Source organism: Furipterus horrens, unplaced genomic scaffold (genome assembly GCF_987537825.1).
Source record: "Furipterus horrens unplaced genomic scaffold, mFurHor1.1.pri manual_scaffold_11, whole genome shotgun sequence".
Taxonomy (NCBI): Eukaryota; Metazoa; Chordata; class Mammalia; order Chiroptera; family Furipteridae; genus Furipterus; species Furipterus horrens.
This window is the reverse complement of record NW_028327181.1, coordinates 5,678,263-5,697,479: the sequence shown is the minus strand read 5'-3', so window position 1 is coordinate 5,697,479 and position 19,217 is coordinate 5,678,263. Positions and strand designations below refer to the sequence as shown.

The 19,217-nt window shown below is 53.0% G+C and overlaps 1 protein-coding gene across 1 annotated transcript; it reads left to right on the top strand.

Annotated features, from left to right (window-relative positions):
• Window positions 1–436: 436 nt before the first annotated feature.
• Window positions 437–18,359, top strand: SLC8B1 (solute carrier family 8 member B1). The gene is made up of 15 exons (XM_090292601.1): window positions 437–675; window positions 6,819–6,971; window positions 7,060–7,112; window positions 7,264–7,322; window positions 7,452–7,556; window positions 7,637–7,804; window positions 8,669–8,776; window positions 9,155–9,214; window positions 9,505–9,635; window positions 11,365–11,506; window positions 12,301–12,422; window positions 14,351–14,504; window positions 15,251–15,331; window positions 15,572–15,636; window positions 17,614–18,359. The coding sequence occupies exons 1-15, from the start codon at window positions 520–522 to the stop codon at window positions 17,809–17,811; spliced, it is 1,755 nt and encodes a 584-aa protein (XP_090148727.1). The 5' UTR covers window positions 437–519; the 3' UTR covers window positions 17,812–18,359.
• The last annotated feature ends 858 nt before the right edge of the window (window positions 18,360–19,217 follow it).

Here is a 19,217-nt window from a genome sequence, read left to right as displayed (position 1 = left end):
GCCCAGAAGACAAGTCCACTCCCAAAAGGATGTTTTCTTCGTTATGAGGACTCGCAGAGTCCCCACAACTGCCCACTTCCTGTCTATATCTCACCCAGCCGGCCCCCGGAGGCAGCAATCTGAATTCTGAATTTTAGGATCGGCCCTTCCACCCTCCATATTCTGGCTTCAGGCTAGGGGGGAGGGCCCTAGGTTTCCATGGAGACATTCCTGGGGCACAGGAAGAAGGGCATATCTAATCTGTTGCATGAGCTGGGGGTAGGGGGCTGGGTTCCTCCAGCAACTTGCATCCACAGTGCGTGTTTCTACATTGGTTTTGCTTTGGTGGGGGAAGGAGGGAGGGCATTGCCTCAGTTGAAAAAGTTTTCAGGCCTCTCCTACTGGGTCTTGTGGTCTTCAGTGAAACTGTCTCTCTCCTTCTCACCCCAACCTGCAGGCGTCTGGAGCGGCTAGCCATTTGGAACTGAAAACTCTGAAGAAGGGGAAGCAGAGAGGGTGAAGGGCAGGCCCCCGAGGCTGATGGCAGGCGCTGGATTGAATCTGCACTGGGCGCTGCATTCTGTCTGTGTGCTGCTGATGGTGGAAACAGTGTCCGGGGCCAGTGGCCCATCTACATGGGCCCACACCAGCCTCCCATTTCCAGCCTCAGGTGTGAACCAGACCCCCGCTGTAGACGTGAGTATCCAGGGGGGAAGCTGGCATCATCAGGTGGGAGTGTATTCATCCAATCAACAAATATTTATTGAGTACTTACTGTGTGCCAGGCACTAAACTGATCCCTGGGATAAACCAGGGAACAAGAGCGACCAAAATCTCTGCCCTCATGGAGCTAACAGTCTTCTGGGAGGTCAGATAAAGAAGTAAACATGTAGCCGTGGCTGGTGTGGCTCAGTGGATTGAGCACTGTCCTGTGAATCAAAAGGTCACTGGATTCTTTTCCCAGTCAGGGCACATGCCTGGGTTGCGGGCCAGGTCCCCAGTTGGGTAGGGCGCAAGAGGCAACCAATCAATGTTTCTCTCCTTCTCTTTCTCTCTCCCTTCCCCTCTGTCTAAATAAATAAAATAAAATAAAACAAAACAAAATTTTAAAGGAGTAAACATGTAAAGTTCAGGTGGAAAGATGCTGCAATGATAGGATCACGTGATATCGGGGAGGTGGGGCTGTAAAGGTGAGGGTAGTATTTTTACAACGGTTTCAGGTGGGGTGGTCACAGATGGCCTGTCTGAGGAAGTGACCTTTGAGCCAAGCCCTCAATGAAGAAAAGAAGCCACTTGTACAGACGGCTCGGGGTAGAGCATTGCAGGCAGAAGAGAGCAGCCAGTGCAAAGTGCCTGATGCAAGAACGAGCCTAGTGTGTCCCTGTAGCAGTGAGGAGGCCTGAATGGCTGGGACAGAGTGAGGGAGGGGAAGAGAGTTAAGAGGTAAGGATGAAGAGGTGGCGGTGGCCAGATTATAAAAGGTCTTATATGCTGAGGCTAGGAGGTGAGATTTATTTTACCATAGTGGGGAGCCAATGGAGAGTTTTAAGCAGAGGGCTGTCAAAATCAGATGTAGTTCTTCAGGGGATCTCTCTGGCTTCTCTGGGCAGAATGGAGTGAGAGGGATAAGAGTGGCACCAAGGGGACTGGGGGGAGGCTCCTGCAGCCATCCAGATGAGCGGTGGTGGGTGTGGGGGATGGGAAAGAAGGGGTGAGATTCGGGATGAATGTCGAGGCACCTGAGTGAGATATGCTGATGGATTCGAGGGAGGGGCGTGGTGGTGGAGGGAGAGGGGAGTCAAGGGTGACTTCAGATTCCTGGCCTCAGCCACTGGGGGGATGGTGGTGGCGCTGACTTGGATGCGTGGAGTGAGAAGCAATGGGGTTCCTTGGGCGGGAGGCAAACATGCTTCCTCCCGAGGCGGGGAGGGTGTGGGCCATTGCATTCCTCCATCCTGAGGTCTGTGAGAGGAGGAGAGGTCACAGTGGGTCTGGAGTGAATGGCTGAAGGTTGCAGATAGGACCCTGCTCAAGATGATTCCCCCCCCAGTCCCCTCCAGCAGCGGGGGGCTGGAGTGCTGCCTTGTACTTTCTTCAGCAGGAGAACGAGATAACATTCCTCCTCACTTGCGCCTATGGGCTAGACGTGTTTAGCACCCACACCAGCTATGTGGGGCTGCAAAGTGCTTCCGTGCCCACCCTCTGTCTGAGGCAGGCGAACAGCTAAATGTGCTGTTTTTCAGTTGGGAAAGTGGTTTGTGGTCACTGGTTGTAAAATCGACTGCTGCATCTTGGTCCTGGGGTGCGCTCCTTGGGGGCAGGAGAACCGGGGATAACTGTAGTTTGTGTGAGACCATCTGAGTCACCGAGCACCCTGCCAAGCTCACCCCGTCCTCCATCAAGTCCCCTGAGACGCATGTGATGACCTCCGCGCTGCAGATGAGGGCGCTGACATTCGGGGAGGGGACGCTGGCCACAAGGGGAGGGACGGAATCAAGATTTGAACTCGTGGCCACCACATGCTGAATTCATACCCTTGACCTTTAGTCTATCACCTCCCAGGAAAAACAAGGCAGCTGCAGGCTGGGAAAGGCCACCCACTCTTCACCTAGGTCCTTTTTGAGTAGTCACTCATTCAACCAATATTTATTGAGCATGTACTGTGTGCCAGGCACTGTACCACATGCTGGAGGTATAGCAGGGAGCAGATAAACATGGCCCCTGCCCTCATGGGGCTTCCCCTCTCATGGGGGACATGAATGAAAAGCAAGTCAACAAGTAAACCCACGGTATAGCTTCACTTGGCCATCAGGAAATAGAAAACAGAACGGGGATGTGACTGAGTGACATGGGGGGGGGGTGACTGTCAAGAAACACCTCTGTTTTCTCATCTGTGAAGTAGAAACAGCTGTATCAACCTCCTAGTTCTGTTGTGAAGACTGAGTGACATGGTGCCCAGCACAGTGTGTGGCAAAAATAGTTATGAGGACCTACTATGTGCCTGGCACTGTGCAGGACTTTGGTGGGAGAAGCAGACATGTACCAAATCTGTGATTCAACTGTGGGATTTCAAAGTCCTGGGATCATGAGAACTTATAACTGGGGGATCTGATGTAGGCTGAGGTAGTCAGGGAAGGCTTCCTGGAAGAAGCATCTCGGGAAGTAAGAAGTGGAGGATGAATGTAGATTAACTGAAGGAAAAGAAGGAGTGAGGCACCAGACAAAAGGAATGGCACAAGAAAAAGGTACAATGTATTCATTGTTGGATCAGTAGAAAACCAGTAATTGGGGGATGAGGAGATGGCGCGAGGGTAGGAAACAAGGAATCTCACCTCTGTTTAGTGCTAATGGAAGTTCAGAGTGGGCTTGTGGAGGAGGTGGAACTGTGATTGCAAAGCTTTTTAAAAACTTTATGGTAAAATATACATAGCCTAAAATTCATCATCTTAGCCATTTTTAAGTCTACAGCTTGGCAACATTCACACTTTTGTGCTACCTTCTCCACCATCCATCCTCAGAATTTTTTTATCTTGCTACACTGAAACTCTGCACCCATTAAATAATAGCCCCCTGTTTTCTCCTCCCCTCAGCCCATTGGAGCCACCATTCCGGGTCCGACTGAATTTAATTATTCCAGGTACCTTATAATAAACAGGACTGTTGTCTTTTTATGACTAGCTTATTTCACTTAGCATACATGACATTCTCAAGGGTCATCCCCGTTGTAGCATGTGTCAGGATTTTCTTCCTTTTTAAGGCCAAATGATATTCCATTGTATGGAGACGCAACATCTTTTAAATCCGTTCATGTATGATGGACACTTGGGTTGCTTTCAAAGCTTTGGTCTGTTGTCAGCAGAGCCGCTGTGAACATGGGTGTACAAATATCTCTTTGAGACCCCACTCTCTCTTCTTCTTGGGATGCCCAGAAGTGGATGTGCTGGGTCATCGGATAATTTTATTTTTACCTTTTTGGGGAACCGCCCTGTTGTTTTCCGCAGCAACGACATCATTTTATAGTCCTCCTGACAGTGCACGAGGGCTCCGATTTCTCCACACCTTTGCTAGCACTTATTTATCTTTAATGGCAGTTGTTCTAATGGATGCGAGGCAGCTTTGATGAAGCTTTTGAGCAAAACGTTTGAGAAGGGGGACCTGGGCTGTTGATGTACCTGTGGAGAATTTTAATAAAAGTTTATTTGAGCCAAACTGATGACCTGTGCCAGGGAGCAAGATTTTAAATGCTCTCGAGAATAACAGTTTTGCAGCTTCTTTATAATTAAGGAGGGAACTAGTGGAAGATTGGAGAAAGGAGGCGGGGATTGGATTACAGGATAGTTAACGAGATTAGGTGATCTCTTGAGGTTGAATAGGTTCAAGAGGTGTTACTTCTGGTATTTCAAAGGTGTGTTAACCTAGATGCACAGAATGGACAGGGCTGGTTTAAAACCTTTCAGGGAAGGGGTGACAAGCCTGGGGCGTGGCTACGCACCAAGACCGGCCCCCTCGGGAATTTATGATCAGATCACCCTGTGAGGCTCCTTTCCATAGAACCCTATTTTTCAGTCCACCGGGCCAAAGGAATCGCCTAAGCAAATGCAAGGCAGGACGTGACAGACGGTAATAAATAACCATTAGATAGCTACTCCAAGTCAATAAGAAAAAGTAAACATTCCTATTGGGAAAAAAAATAGGTTTGAAGAAGGAATACCAATGGCCATTAACATATGAAAAGCGCACCTAACTTCACAAGTAATCAGACTTGCTATTGAAGTAGGAGGTTGCTACCCCGTTGACCTGAACCAGACCGTGGCAGCCAGTGTTGGTGTAGATGCGCTCCTTTCCCATTGCGGGGGTGGGGGGGAGCGGGGCTAAGCGGAGCTTCGGGGAGGGCACCTTGAGATACTGACCCCTCCGCAGCAGACACTGTCAGAGCCTGCCCATACCCTTTGGCCCCTACCATTCTGATGGGCTTCTGTGGACCTCTCCTTGCCGGGATCTTTTTGCACAGCCCCCAGGCAAGGGAGGCGGAAATGCTGGGAAACGAACACCTCTCTCCCCAGTGTTCCTCCCTGATGACGGACAGTCAGTGGGTAAACACCCAGCTCCCTTGCCCGCAGGAGGACTGGCCCCAGGTGGGAACAGTCTTGCTTCCCCTTCCCTGTCCCACCTCCCCACTTCGGGGTTTGTACCCCCTACGCCTCCCAAATACATGACTTACCTATACAGACGTGGCCTCGGAGATAGTGCAGGTCCGGTCCCCAACCGCCGCAGTAAAGCAAACGGTGCCAGAAAGTGAGTCAGGGCAAGTTTTGGTTTCTCAGTGCATGTCCAAGTTAAGTTTATATTGTGTTGTATAAGGATGAAAAAGTTAGAAATGCTGCAAGAATTACCAAAATGGAACAGAGAATGAGCAAATGCTGTTGGAGAAACGGTGCCAATAGGCTTGCTGGAACGCGGGGTTGACCCCCAGACCTTCAATCTGTAAAAATGCAGTATCTGCAAAGGGCCCTAAAACAAGGTATACTTGTTAATTCTTGTCTCTGGGTTGCTTCTGGAGGAACCCAGATTAGGATCTGTTCTGACTCAGCGTTTTCACTTCTAGAATTCTCTCTGATGAAATAGTCTCACATGTGCTCAGAGAGTCATGTGCAAGGAAGCTCATTGTTGGTATTATTGGAAAATTAAACACACCCAAACACCCACTGGTAGGGAAAGGTTATTTTCACTACGTATCATTCATAGTATAAATATACTGTACTGCTGTTAAAATGACTATAGTGCCCTGGCCGGGTAGCTCAGTTGGTTAGAACACCATGCTCATACACCAAGGTTATGGGTTTGATCCCTGGTCAGGGCACATACAGGAAGCTTCCAATAAGTGCATAACTAAGGGGAACAACAAATCGATGTTTCTATCTTCTCTCCCTTTCCCTAAAAATCAGTAAGTTAAAAAAATTAAAAATAAGACTAGAGTCAGGCAAGAGGGTGTGGTAGTAAGAATGGGGGTTTTAGAGTCTCAAACAGCGGGGTTCCAACCCTGATTCTACCACCACGTGGACCCAGGACACTGCCTTAGTCTCTTCATCTGTATAATGGGCCTGTTAGTAGTACCTTCCTCACAAGGTGGTTGTGCAGATTAGCAGAGATACATTTAAGCTCCCAGCACTGTGACTGGCATGTAGAAATCACTCAGAATGTTTTTGACTTCTGTTGACCCTCCTCATTGTGTATCAATAAAGCAACATGCAGAAGTAAGAGATTTAGTATGGGTCCATTTCTGTAAAACAAACCAAACTGTAAAATAGGATATATATGCAAATGTTATCAAACTGAGAAATGTCCGTAAGGGTATCCTTCAGACTGATCGTGGCAGGACCACTGGAGAGAAATGGGGTGATGGAAGGCAGGGATAAGAAGGAGGAATTTAGAGATCTTTATATATTGTTCGTTTTTGTTTGAAACAAACATGGGTTCATGAATTGCTTGTGTTAATTTCTTTTTAAAAATTAATTATTTTTAATCTTCACTTGAGAGGAAGAAAGGTGGGGTGGATGGAGAGAGATGTGAGAAAGAAATATTGATCAGTTGCCTCCCATATGTGCCCAGACTGGGGATCGAACCGGCGACCTTTTGGGGCATGGGACGATGCTCCAACCAACTGAGACACTTGGCCAGGGCACCTGTGTTAATTTCAAACACAAGTTGATTATTTAGACAATTAAAGTGTGCCGCTGGTACCCAGAAGGTGTGGGAGGCTTAGAGGCCAGGCTGCAGGAGGCTGTCCTCAGCTGCTTCGATGGGCCTGGTCCCTGATGACCCCTCATTCCTTTCTGCAGTGTCGTGATGTGTGTGGCCTGAACGTGTCTGACCGCTGTGACTTCATCCAGACCAACCCCGACTGCCGTTGCGAGGGGGGCTACCTGGACTACCTGGAGGGCATCTTCTGCCACTTCCCCCCGAGCCTCCTCCCTCTGGCCGTCACCCTCTATGTGAGGCCCTGCCTCCGGGAGTTGGTGGGCTGGCTGGTGACCCAGTCTGGCCTTAATGCCCCCTTTCCCCTCTGGCCTCTCCACCCAGGGTTTCTGGCTGCTTTACTTGTTTCTGATTCTGGGAGTCACCGCGGAGAAGTTGTGAGTTGGGCCTCGGGCTCGCGTCCAGCTTATAGATGGGCACACGGAGTCTTGGGAGGGTGACATTTGGGTGACCCTAGGTTTGGGGGAAGGGTGGGAACGGGCCATGTCACTCACTGTGGAGTCCTCACCGTTTGCTCTTTCTCCGCAGTTTCTGCCCTAACTTGTCAGCTATCTCCACCATGCTCAAGCTGTCCCACAATGTGGCAGTATCCTTTGGCCGAGGTCCTGCAGCCTGGAGGGGCGTGGCGGGGACACAGGGTGGCAGCATGGGGCCCAGGAGAGCCCTGGGCAGGCTGGGGCCTCTGCACTGATCTCCCCTTGACATGCCCTCCCATGGCGTCACCTTTCTGGCATTTGGGAACGGTGCACCTGATATCTTCAGCGCCCTGGTGGCTTTCTCGGACCCCCACACAGCTGGCCTGGCCTTCGGGGCACTGTTTGGTATGAGCAGCCCCAGCTGTGGGTGGGGGCGCAGCAGGAGGACGCGCAGGGTGGGCTGAGGTTGGTACCCTCTCCTGCAGGTGCGGGTGTGCTGGTGACCACCGTGGTGGCAGGAGGCATTGCCATCCTGCATCCCTTCACGGCTGCCTCCAGGCCCTTCCTCAGGGACATCATTTTCTACATGGTGGCAGTGTTCCTGATCTTCTTTGCGCTCTACCTCGGCAGGGTGACACTGGCATGGGCCCTGGGTGAGTGGCCACAGGGCCAGGGAGGGGTGCACAGGGGGACAGGAAGGCTGGTTAGCAGGGCACAGGGCTCCTTTGGTTCCAAGTGACGGAAACCCTACTCAGGCCGGGTGGAGCGTAAAAGGGAACTTACGGTTTGGGTAACCAGGGAGGGTCAGGCCGAGCCGGCGGTGATGTTCAGAACGTTGACAATTTCAAATGTTCCCAAGCAGTAGAGCCAGTTGCTCCCAGTGGCCATATTGGGGTACCAGCGGCAGACACATTCCGTTCAGATGGTTCAAGTGACGTGGGCAGAGGGACAGTTTGCAGAGGGATAAGGAAATCAACAAGGTACCCTGAGATGCACAGACATCCCGGGACAGCAGGAGCTGTCCCCCCCGTGTCTGAAGGGGCAGGGAATGGGGTGGCTGGAGCCTAGTGAGGGCTGCAGGCCCAGAGCTGGGGCCACCCTGCATGAGCAACAGTCACGGAGGCCCTGCTGGAGACGGGCCACCAGGACAGGAACGCGCGGGGAAGAAATACTGCAGACTCTCTCCCGCTGCCTTCTCATTGGCTGCCAGGCCTCCCGGGGTGCAGAGCAGGACACCGACCCTCAACACTTGAATGGGGTTCTGGAGGCCACTGTCTGTGCCAGGCATTGTGTCCGCCATTGCTGGATGATTAGGGTAGAGGATGGGAAAGGACCATGTGTCAAGGAAGGCAGGGGCGGGGGTAGGAGGCGGCAGGAAATGGCTGTTTATACTGATACGGGGCTGTGTGAACACAGAGCCCCTGTTCACAGGCACCAGCAGTGCAACGGGCAGCCCTTGGCCTCTGGGCCCTGGAGCCAGGCTGCCACTTGGTGACAGCGTGCACCCTTGTCTGCAGGTTACCTGGGCTTGTACGTATTCTATGTGGTCACTGTGATTCTCTGCACCTGGATCTACCAGTGGCAGCGGAAGAAATCCCTGGTCTACTCCATGCCAGCCACCCCAGGTGAGGGTCTACGTGGACTCCGAAGAGGACCAGTGGAGGCTGGTACCCTCTGCGCCCTTCGCTGCTGCCCTACGTCTCTGGCGGCCTCTGCCGTTGCCCATCTGCTCCTGGTAGTTTTCCCACTTGTTCTACCGAGTCCCGCCTGCGCACCTCTGCTTGTCTCGGCTGACTAGCTGCGTCGTTGCATTTGTTTGCGAGTTAGACTTTCTCGCCCTAGGAATTCCTGAGTGTGCATGGTGATTGCTGAGAAGCCCCAAATGCAGAGGGTCTGGCCCCTTGCACCCTGCAGGCTGCCCAGAGGGGCCCTGCTCTGGAACGGGGGTGGGGAGGCTGTGGGCTCTCTGGATGGCTTGTGTGGCACGCTCCTCTCTCCTACAGAGATGCTGTCAGAGTCCGAGGAGGACCGGGTGTCTTCTCCTGCCAACAGCTATGACTATAGTGAGTCAGGGCCCTGTGCCCAGCTGAGGCAGGGCGGGAGGCGGGGGGTACCAGGCCTGGGTTGTGGGTAGAGAGGTTCCAGGCCCCAGGAAGGAGGCTGCAAACCAGCCTCCCCTCTCCCTGCACCTTGGCTGAGCTGTGGGCCAGGTTTACCCGCCCCCTGCCGGGGCAGTGGTTGGTTGTTCCTCCCTCCAGGGGTTGGGGGTCGGGGGGGAGACTGGTGGGAAGGGAGAGGCTTTCTGGAGGCTGAGCCAGGCTGGACACCTGCCCCTCCCCCCTTATACACCCAGGGGAAGAGTACCAGCCGCTGCTTTTCTACCAGGAGACCACGGCTCAGATCCTGGTCCAGGCCCTCAACCCCCTGGATTACAGGAAGTGGAGGAACAAGCCAGCACACTGGAGAGTCCTCAAGGTGGTCAAGGTAGGAAGGGGACCCTGGAACTGGGCTCCTGGCTGCATGACAGCGGCCACTCAACCTTCTCTCACTCAACAAGGGGGAGGGAGGTCTGCTGAGGCCCTTTGGGAATTAGCTCACTGGGGACTTGATGAGGAAACTGAGTCATGGAGCTTGGCAGACGGCCTGACCTGGGGCTCTGCCCCCTGCAGAATGAGAGCATCCGCGGAGGGACAGAGAGAGGAGGGGGGGCCCCTCCTGACGGGGGGAGGGACGGGATCAAGGGGAGTCCTAGTGAGAACAAGATTGAGTTTTCCTGGTCACCTGTCACTTTCCTGGGCTGGATGTCCCCTGAGGTCTGGATGGGAGCAGGCCTGTGTACACAAGACGCAGCCCCAGCTGCCTTCCACCTGCCAGACCAAAAAGTCAGCGGTCCCTGATGGCCCTTCTCTCCTCCTGGACATAACTTGGAAACCTCCCTCGTGGGTCCATTTTAGGCTTCCTCGGTCCTGGGGGCAAATAATGAACTATGTTTGCACCCTGGCAGTGGCTCTGGCTGCATCATGCCCACGGGCAAGTCCCTTCACCTCTCTGAGCCTCAGTCTCCCCAACTATAAAATGGGGGCGATGATGGTGCCTTCCTCTGCAACGGTCGTATCAGTAAGTTATTGCTGCAACAAAGCTATGTAACAAATGACCTCAGAATCTCATGGACTTACAGTGACAATATTTTGGGTCACCGGGGGTGATTGTTTTCTGGCTGTGGTCAGCATTCAGGTCTGGGGCCAGTGGGTACTTGGGTCTGTGCTGTTTTCTTGACAGAAGAGGCCAAGGCAGACTTCACAAGCGCATTTTCAGCCTCTGTCCACATCACAGTCGCCAGCAGCCCTGTGGTCAGAGTAAAGGACATGACCAAGGTCAACAGCAACGGGACAGGGAAATACATCCTGCCACATTCTAGTCCCTTGACCAAGTGTGTGGACGTTTCATTCTGTTACAGGAAGGGGTTGAAGAGCTGCAAACGGTACCCAGAATACTGCAGTGGTTGTGACAACTCCATAAACTCCTGTGTGTGAAGGGCTGAGTCCGGCCTGGCATGGAGTACACACTCCATAAGTGTTATTACTAATGTAGTAGTTGGCTCAAAACAAGGTGTGGAGTCTGTCAGAGCCGGCCCTGTAGCCCAGCTGCACATACCCTCTGTGTGGCTTTAGAGAGGTTCCTTCACCTCTCTGAGCCTCGGTCTTTTCTTCTGTAAGGTGGGAAAATGACAGTTCTACGAGCAGCGTTAGTGTCATGATTTTTGGATGAGGTGCTGTGGTGGACTAGATAATGCCCTCCCCAAAGATGTCCCTGTGGACATGTCACCTTATGTGACAAAAGAGACTGTCTCGATGTGATGAAGGATCTTGAGATGGAAGATCATCCTGGGTTATCTAGATGGACCCACGGTTACCACAAGGGTCTTTATAAGGAAAGAGGGGGGCAGAGGGGCAGACTCGGAGCAGATGTGGCCACAGAAGCACAGCTTAGTGACATGGGGCCAAGGAACGCAGGCAGCGCCTGAGCTGGGAGAGCAGAAACGGGTTCTGTCCTCCAGCGTGTCCTCCGGAGCCAGAGGGAGCACGTCGGTGTGGTCTGCGGGCCTCGGGGTGCCGCACCCACAGTCGTGCTCCTGAGAAGCTGAGCCCCAGGGGCAGCCAGCCGGGACCCAGGTCTCCCCAGTGACGCCTTCCTGCCATCTCAAACCTGACAGCTGCCCGTGGAATTCCTGCTGCTCCTCACTGTCCCCCTCGTGGACCCCGACAAGGAGGACAGAAACTGGAAGCGGCCCCTCAACTGCCTGCATCTGGTGGTCAGCCCCCTTGTCCTGGTCCTGACCCTGCAGTCAGGAGCCTGTGAGTATCCCCTCCCCTTCGTGCATGCAGCCCCCCACATAATTCTTGTGCCCACCGAGGTTTGAGAGCCAGTGAGCCAGGCTAAACCAGCAGCCAAAGGAAAGCCTTGTTGCACGTGGCCGGGTCGCCCAACCATCGCCTCTAAGACCAGCACCGACTCTAGCGGTGAAAAGCGTGGTGTGTGGAGAATTCCGTGTTCTGCCTACATGCGAGATGTCCTCCCTTTAGCATTTTCATATGAAGCCTCTGGAATCTTCATAACTATAGTGGACTGGTTTGTGGAGGGGACTTACCGAGAGCAGGTGCTGGGCTCCAGAATCAATGGATTGGCTGCGGCTGTGCAGTTCAGCTCATGCAGCGATGCCCGTCCGTTGGTAATGCCTGTCTGGACGGTGCTACCTTAAGCTCAGCTGGACAGAAGCATCATGGTCGATGAATGATGTCTGCCACGGACGGGTGTGGGGTAGGGTAAGAGTAGTGTGTAGTCTCAGCTCTCCCCCTGCCAGCTCCATAACAGAAGGCTGGAGGGAGTCTGTTTTTCACATATCTGTCTTATCTCCTGAGGGCCTAGCTTGAGGGCAGGAACTGTCTTTAATTTCTCTGTCTCCCTGAAGTGTCTAGGACAGGGCTGAGCACATGGGAGGTATCTCTTCTATCCAAACAACTGAGTGTATGTGGGTTTTATTCGTGGGTCTCGCCCCAAGACCATCTCAGTCATCCTGGGAGGGCCTCCAGGCGGAGGTGTCAAGTTGAAGCTGTGGAGAGTAGCAGTTCCCTTTCTCTTCCCTCTGCAGATGGCATCTATGAGATAGGTGGCCTCTTTCCTGTCTGGGGCATAGTGGTGATCGTGGGCACAGCCTTGGCTGCCGTGACCTTTTTTGCCACATCCAACAGCAAGCCCCCCAGGTTTCACTGGGTAAGAATTCTGGGGTCTCCAGGCTGGGAGTGGGGACACTGAGGTCTTCCAGACAAACGTCCTGTCTGTGCCTCTGGGGTAGTTAGGGCAGTAATCATTTTCTGCAATGACAGGTCTTTAAAGCCACTTTTGAGGGTTATTATGCCCCTTCAAGATCCTCTTTTGGTGGGGGGGTGGGGGGGCGGTAACAACTCTATTTTACTTAGATAAATTCGCTCATGTTAAATGTGCAATTCAGCGGTTTTTAGTATAGTTGACCCTTGAACTTCTACATGGACCTACATAGTTCAAATCCATGTTGTTCAAGGGTCAGCCGTATTCTCCATCCGCAGTTGGAAACCCGTGGATGCAGAGGGTTGGCTATAGTTATACGTGGATTTTCCACTGCAAGGGGTCAGTGCCCCTAACCCCTGCATTGTTCAGGGGTCAACTGCATATTCACAGAGTTGCACAATCATCCCCCCTCCCCCCCCTGAAAAAACCCATATCCAGCAATCATGGTACATCATCATCTTCCTCTGTCCCCTGGCTACTGCGAGTCAGCTTTCTGTCTCTATAGATTTGCCTGTTCTGGACAGTTTATATAAATGGAGTCCTACAATATGTGGCCTTTTGTGGCTGGTTTCTTTCACTTATTAGCACAATGTTTTCAAAGTGTATCCACATTGTAGCATGTATTAGTAAACAGTGCTTTTTCACAACTGAGTAATATTCCACTATATGGCAATAGTACATTTTATGTATCTATTCATCTGTCGATGGACACTTGGATTGTTTCCACTTTGGGGATATTATGAATAGTGCTGCTGTGAACATTTGTGTAAAAACTCTTGTGTGGACAGGCACTTCCATGTCTCTTGAATGTATTTTTAGGAGCAGAACTGCTGGGTCCAGTGGTAATGGTGCGTTGACCTTCTTAAAGACCTTCCAGACTCTTTTCTGCTACACCAACCAGGATGCACCTGGGTCCCAAACGATCTCACGCCAGTGATGGAACTGTTTGATCTTTATGGGGGCCTTTTCCTCATCTGTTTACTCTGCAGCACTCAAAGGAATTTTTAGGCAGTTTGTCCACAGACTTTCTCTTTAGAAATGTACTTAATAGTTTTATTTTTTACATTTTCATTGTTACATTTCAGTTTTTGTTGATAAAAAAATTGTGGTTTTTATCTTTAGAAACTCTGAATGAATGCACCAACCCAAAGGAGGTTGAATTTTCAGCCAGCCAATTGATTGTTTAGAATTATTATTTTTTATTTTTAGAGAGAGAGCAAGGGAGGGAGATAGAGAGGGAGAGAATCATTGACATGCAGGAGACACATTGATCAGAGGTCTCCCACACGCCCCCAGTGGGGTCTGAACCGGCAACCCAGGCATGTGTCCTGACCGGGAATTGAACCGGTGACCTTTTGTGTTGCAGGATGACACCCAACCCACTGAGCCCCACTGGTCAGGGCAACAAAGTGATCGTTTAGAGAAATGGTTTCCAGCCAGTGCTTCTTCCTAGTCTCTGAAGTCCTGACTCATGGCTACAACATGGGTGTCCCTTGAAAACATTGTGCTTAGGACCACATATTGTATAAATATATGAGGCCACTAGAACAGGCAAATCCATAGAGACAGGAAGTCCAGTGAAGGGGCTGGCGTGAAGGTTGGGGGGACGGGGAATGACTGCTAACAGGGAGTGTTGTTTTGTGGTGATCAGTGGCCTGTAGCCTGGCAATCTGATGCAAGCTGCGGGAACCTCTTCCTCACAAAGTAATATTGAGCTAACAGTTTACTGAGTGCTTGCTATGTGCTTGGCTTTAATTTCTTTGCATCTATTAACTCATTTTATGCTGATGACAACTCACGAGGTAGGGGCTGTTGTTGCTGTGTACCTGTCGGGGGCTGGCCTTGCTCCCATCCAGACACTGTTCCCTCCCCAGATGTTTGCTTTCCTGGGCTTCCTGACCAGCGCCCTGTGGATCAACGCAGCCGCCACAGAGGTGGTGAACATCTTGCGGTCCCTGGGTGTCGTCTTCCGGCTGAGCAACACCGTCCTGGGGCTCACGCTGCTGGCCTGGGGGAACAGCATTGGAGGTGACTCGGGGCCTGGAGGGGTGCAGGCGGGAGCCCCATCCCTGCCCTCTGCTCCCCCAGCCAGAATTGCCTTTGGGTAGGAGCGGCCAGGGTGCATGCCCCCAGTGTGTGCTCAGTGCCCGCTGTCCTTTTGGAGTGCCTGTCACTGGGCGTCAGGACTGCCCCTGAGCTGGGAGGTTCTGCAGAAGCCCAGCCTCTTCCCCACTCGCTGAGGCACGAACTCTGTGGCTCCCCGGAGTGCAGGCCAGACGCGGAGCCCATGGCAGCCAGCCATGCTGGATGTGTACATGGGTGTGTGTGGCGTGTGCAGGCGTGCACACACGCCGCACACCACACACAACCCCCTTCTCGGACTACAGCTGCCAGGTCGGGTTGTGCTGCTTGAGAACATCCAGACAAGGGGTCGGGGGCCAGAACGTAGCTCCCCTTGCACTTGCCTTTTGGGTACCTTCCCCTGATGAGCGTGGAGGTGCTGTATGTGCTGGCAGCAGACGGGACCAGGTGGAAAATTGGTGGTGGCGTGTCATACCCACAGGTGCCTCTGCTGGGGTTCAGAGGACACAAGGAGGGAATTGTGCCTAACGGGACGCTGTGGCCTCTCATAGCAGCCAGCCAGCTAGTGCCAGCCCCTGGGGGTGTCCCCACGTTGGTTGACTGAATGACTATGGGCCAGAAGGAAGGAGTGAATGGCCCAGGAGGGCCAGGAGGAGCACTCACCACTCCCGGTCCCTCTCGTTTCCACGCAGATGTGTTCTCCGATTTCACGCTGGCCCGCCAGGGCTACCCGCGGATGGCGTTCTCGGCCTGCTTCGGCGGCATCATTTTCAGTATCCTTCTCGGGGCGGCCTGAGCCTCCGTGCTGGTGTCACGGGCTCTGAGAGCCACGGGCGCGCTGCACGGCCATCCTCAGGACTGGCTGTCCCTGGAAGCCCTGGGCAGCTAAAACTGGCTGGGGGGTCCCTCAGGTTGGGTTTTGGGGGCTGGATAGATTATAAAGAAAGCCAATGGGCTGTGTGGTCGGGGTGATGGGGTAGCTGTTCCTGCAAACTTCCTGAGCCGGGCTGCAGACGTCCTGGTGGGAGTGGGGCTAGGCTGCCTGCTCCAGATCTCCAGGGGCCACGCGGAGGTGAAGGTGAGTGGCTGGACACTTCTGCGCTTCTGCCGGGGACCTCCTTGCAAGGCTCCCTCCTCTCCTCTTCTGGTCCTCTGGCCCCCTGGATGGGACGCCGTTCACACCTAACTACTTTACACTTCCTGGGCGACTCATCTGAATCTGTGACAAGTCTGATCTGTGGAATGTCTTTAACATATTTTGTATGTAGGATTCACAGTAATAAGATGTAGCTCTGGGGGAAGGGGCAGGAAGTCCCTGGATTCCGAAGGTGTAGGTCCCATCAGTTAAGTCTCACTCATGACTTTGAATGAGTTAGGACATCTCTGAGCCTCAGTTTCCTCACCTGTGAAATAGGGTTGATGACAACACCCCCCCACCCCCGCACTCCCCCCAGTTTTCTGGATAGGTACGCATGAGGTAAGGGCCAGGCTGAACACCTTGTCCTGGCATGGCCCACACAGGACGGGCCAGCAGGGCAGAATGAAGGTGCCCTCTGTCGGAGACAGGCCTGGCACGGGGAACCCAGCAGATTTGGAGACGGTTCTGAGGTTCTGAAACAATTGAGGGGCAGAGGTTCCCACACTTCAAGAGTATCTGAGAATTTCCTGGGGGCCCGAAGAGACCTCCTGACCCAGGCATTCCAGGGGGGATGGGGGCTGGAAATTTGCATTTTAAAATAAGCTCCCTGGGGACTGATGAAGGTAGGACTTCATTCTAAGGTGGAAAATTCCGATACTGCCCAGGGCTGGCAGGCCGTCAGAATGCACTGACGATTTAGGTGGCCTCATGTGGCCTGATAGTCCAGACTTTCTTAAAGAAAAAAGCAAGATTCCTAGGTGAACTTTTTCTATTTTAAAATATTGCACAGGGCAACTGCACCCCACTCAAGGCAGCAAGTTTGCACCCCCTACCCAGCTTCTCTGTTCTGAAGGACTTGAATTCAGAGACCAAACCAGGGAAGGATAAAGATGGGGAGGGGATGTCGCCTAGGGTTGGTTTCAGGGCACAGCATGTGAAAGTGCTTGGAATGTCCCCAGGCTGACAGATGGCCTTACTGATGGGAACAAAGCCCCCCACCTCTTTTCCCCTAGCCTCTGGGTCTTGAATAGACCCTTGGGGCTGACTTTAATTAGCTCACAGGAGGGCCAGCCTTTTACAGTGGCCATGCCCAGAAGCAAATAGTTACTTACTTTTGCTTGACAAGTTTGCTTTCCTCAAAGGTAAACACCCTCTGCAAAATTTGGTTACACTCTTGACGCCTTTAATGATTCCTGACAATGGGGCTTTAGGGCGGGCCTCCTGAGGGGCCTGTTTCTTTTATGCTCCTTGTGGACAGTGTGTGCGCACATAGGCATCCCAGCATCCCAGCATTCCAACGCCTTTGTGTCGAGTTTAGAAAATGCTCCTGCTGTTAAGACATCAGGCACCACAGAAGGTCAACATCCACAGAGACCTGTTGGGTGCAAAATGGGTTGCTCTTAACCACTCGCTTATTTGAGCCCAGTTCTCAGATTTGAGGTACAGGTCTATATGCATGTGTGCCCCACATGTGGGTACATATATGTCACTGGACAGGGAGACAGGATGATATCGGATAAGAGCTAGGACTCCCGTTTGGGCTCTGTCACTTGTAGTTTCCTCAACTGTGGACGAGTGGTTAGGAAGGTGAAAGGCTTTGTCAGATGTGCACGAAGTCTCGAGGGCAGAGAGGCGGGGAGGGGACAGTTTCACTTCCTTTTACTTTTCTGTGTTGCTTGCGAATTTTTCAACAACTTCATGTTACATATGTGTATATGTGTAACATGCTGTATTAGTTTTCTAGGGATGCCCTAACACATGACCACAAAGCAGGTGGCTTGAAACACTGAAGGTCAAGGCGGGTCATGCCACCCACAAGGCAGGCCTTCACTGGCCCCTAGCCAGGGCCCCTCAAGCATCGGTGGGCTGTTGGCTGCAGTGACCCAGCCTCTCTCCCTCCGCCCCTCCCCTCCGCAGCTGGAACCAGACGGCTTGTTGGTGTGGATCTTGGCCGGTGCCCTGGGCCTCAGCCTCGTCTGTTCCCTGGTCTCCGTCCCGCTGCAGTCCTTCCAGCTGAACAAGGTCTACGGCCTTTGCCTGCTCCTCTTCTACGTGAGCTTCCTCATCGTGGCCCTGCTCACCGAATTTGGGGTGATTCACTTGAAAAGTGTGTGAGTGAAGCCATGCCCAGGTCCACCTGGTGGTCGGGAGGTGTCACTGCAGACGGCGAGGTGGAAGATGGATGACGATGATGATGGAAACCAGAGGTGCCTTCTGCAGACCCCGAGGCGCACGCATGGGGGGACTAGGGTGAGGGCTCCACGGGCCGCTCTCTCTGCTCACGGTCCCCGGGCGCTGCTGTGTTCAGGGAGAAACGCTGAGCCTCGTTTCTGGGACTTCGGAGGCTGCGCTTCATTGTGGGTTGACAGTTCCAAGAAGGTAGAAGACTTCTTGAATTACCTCCAGAGCCTCTCAAAGGTTGAGATTTAGGGTGAAGGGGTGACTGGTGCCTTCCCGGCTGGTGTTGCAAGACTTGCAAAAAGGGTTTGGGGCTGGAGGCAACCAGAGGCCCAGGCCCCTCCCTGTGGGGGTCCCCTGCCGCCTCCCTGCATTTTCTCAGGGCTCAAGGGCTGCCAATCCCAGCTGCAGGGGGCCAGGGTGACGGGAACCCGGTGGGCAGAGCCACTGTGGGCTGAGTTCTACACCCGCACCGTCTCAGCAGAAGCGGGATGAGACACACGCCTGATCATACATTCTCTAGTCACCACATTAATAAAGCCAAAGGAAACGGGAACTTTCCATGGTCATCTCTTCTGCGGAACCCAGAGGCCCCCCGCGCGGCTGCCTCACTGCATGACACGGCTCTGGGTCCGGCCCCTGGCACTGCGTGCTGGTGATCGGCCAACTGCCCTTCACCTTGCGCCTCCTCCGCTGCGGGGGGCAGTCTGTGCCCGGTGCCTGCCTGGAGTTCCCGTGCCTGTAAACCCCTGGGAGGAAAAGGAGTCCCCAGCCTGGCCCCCAACACCTTCTGTCTTAAATGGCCTGTTTCAATAAGCAACTGAAGCATTTGCCCCACTGTCTTATGCCAGCAGTAAAGGGATTCAACTGTCTTTTTTTTCCAATGGAAAACTTCTTAGTTTGAGTATACAGAAAACCACACACTATCTTACCAGTTCTTCCTTACCTGGGCCACATGACAAGTGGCCACTTCTAGGGCTGAAGACGCTTGGGCCTGAGATTTGCCTTTGTGGCACGTCTAGGGGTGGGGCTGAGCTGGGGTCAGAAAGGCCATGGGTGGGACTTCCCTGCATCCCCCATGATTCCAGAGCCACCGAATGGCACCTGACAGATGTCACAAGGCGTCAGCTGCACTTACAAAGCAGAGGTGCTTTTATTAATATGCCAGAAGTCCAGGTTTTTCTAGGAAACAAAATCACCAATGTACAAAATCTTACAGGGTTGTTCCCGCTATCCGTACAAAATGATTGTCGCATGGTGTGGAATAAGGCTGGGTGAGGAGGGAAGCAAGGAGGAGGGGCTGGATGGCATCCCACCCAAAGCAGGGCAGGGGCATAGGCCAT

Coding starts and splice junctions, on each gene's coding strand:
- SLC8B1 (XM_090292601.1), top strand. CDS start 520: ATGGCAGGCGCTGGATTGAATCTGCACTGGGCGCTGCATTCTGTCTGT. Junction 6,972..7,059: donor CTCTGGCCGTCACCCTCTAT/GTGAGGCCCTGC, acceptor CTCTCCACCCAG/GGTTTCTGGCTGCTTTACTT. Junction 9,215..9,504: donor TGCCAACAGCTATGACTATA/GTGAGTCAGGGC, acceptor TTATACACCCAG/GGGAAGAGTACCAGCCGCTG.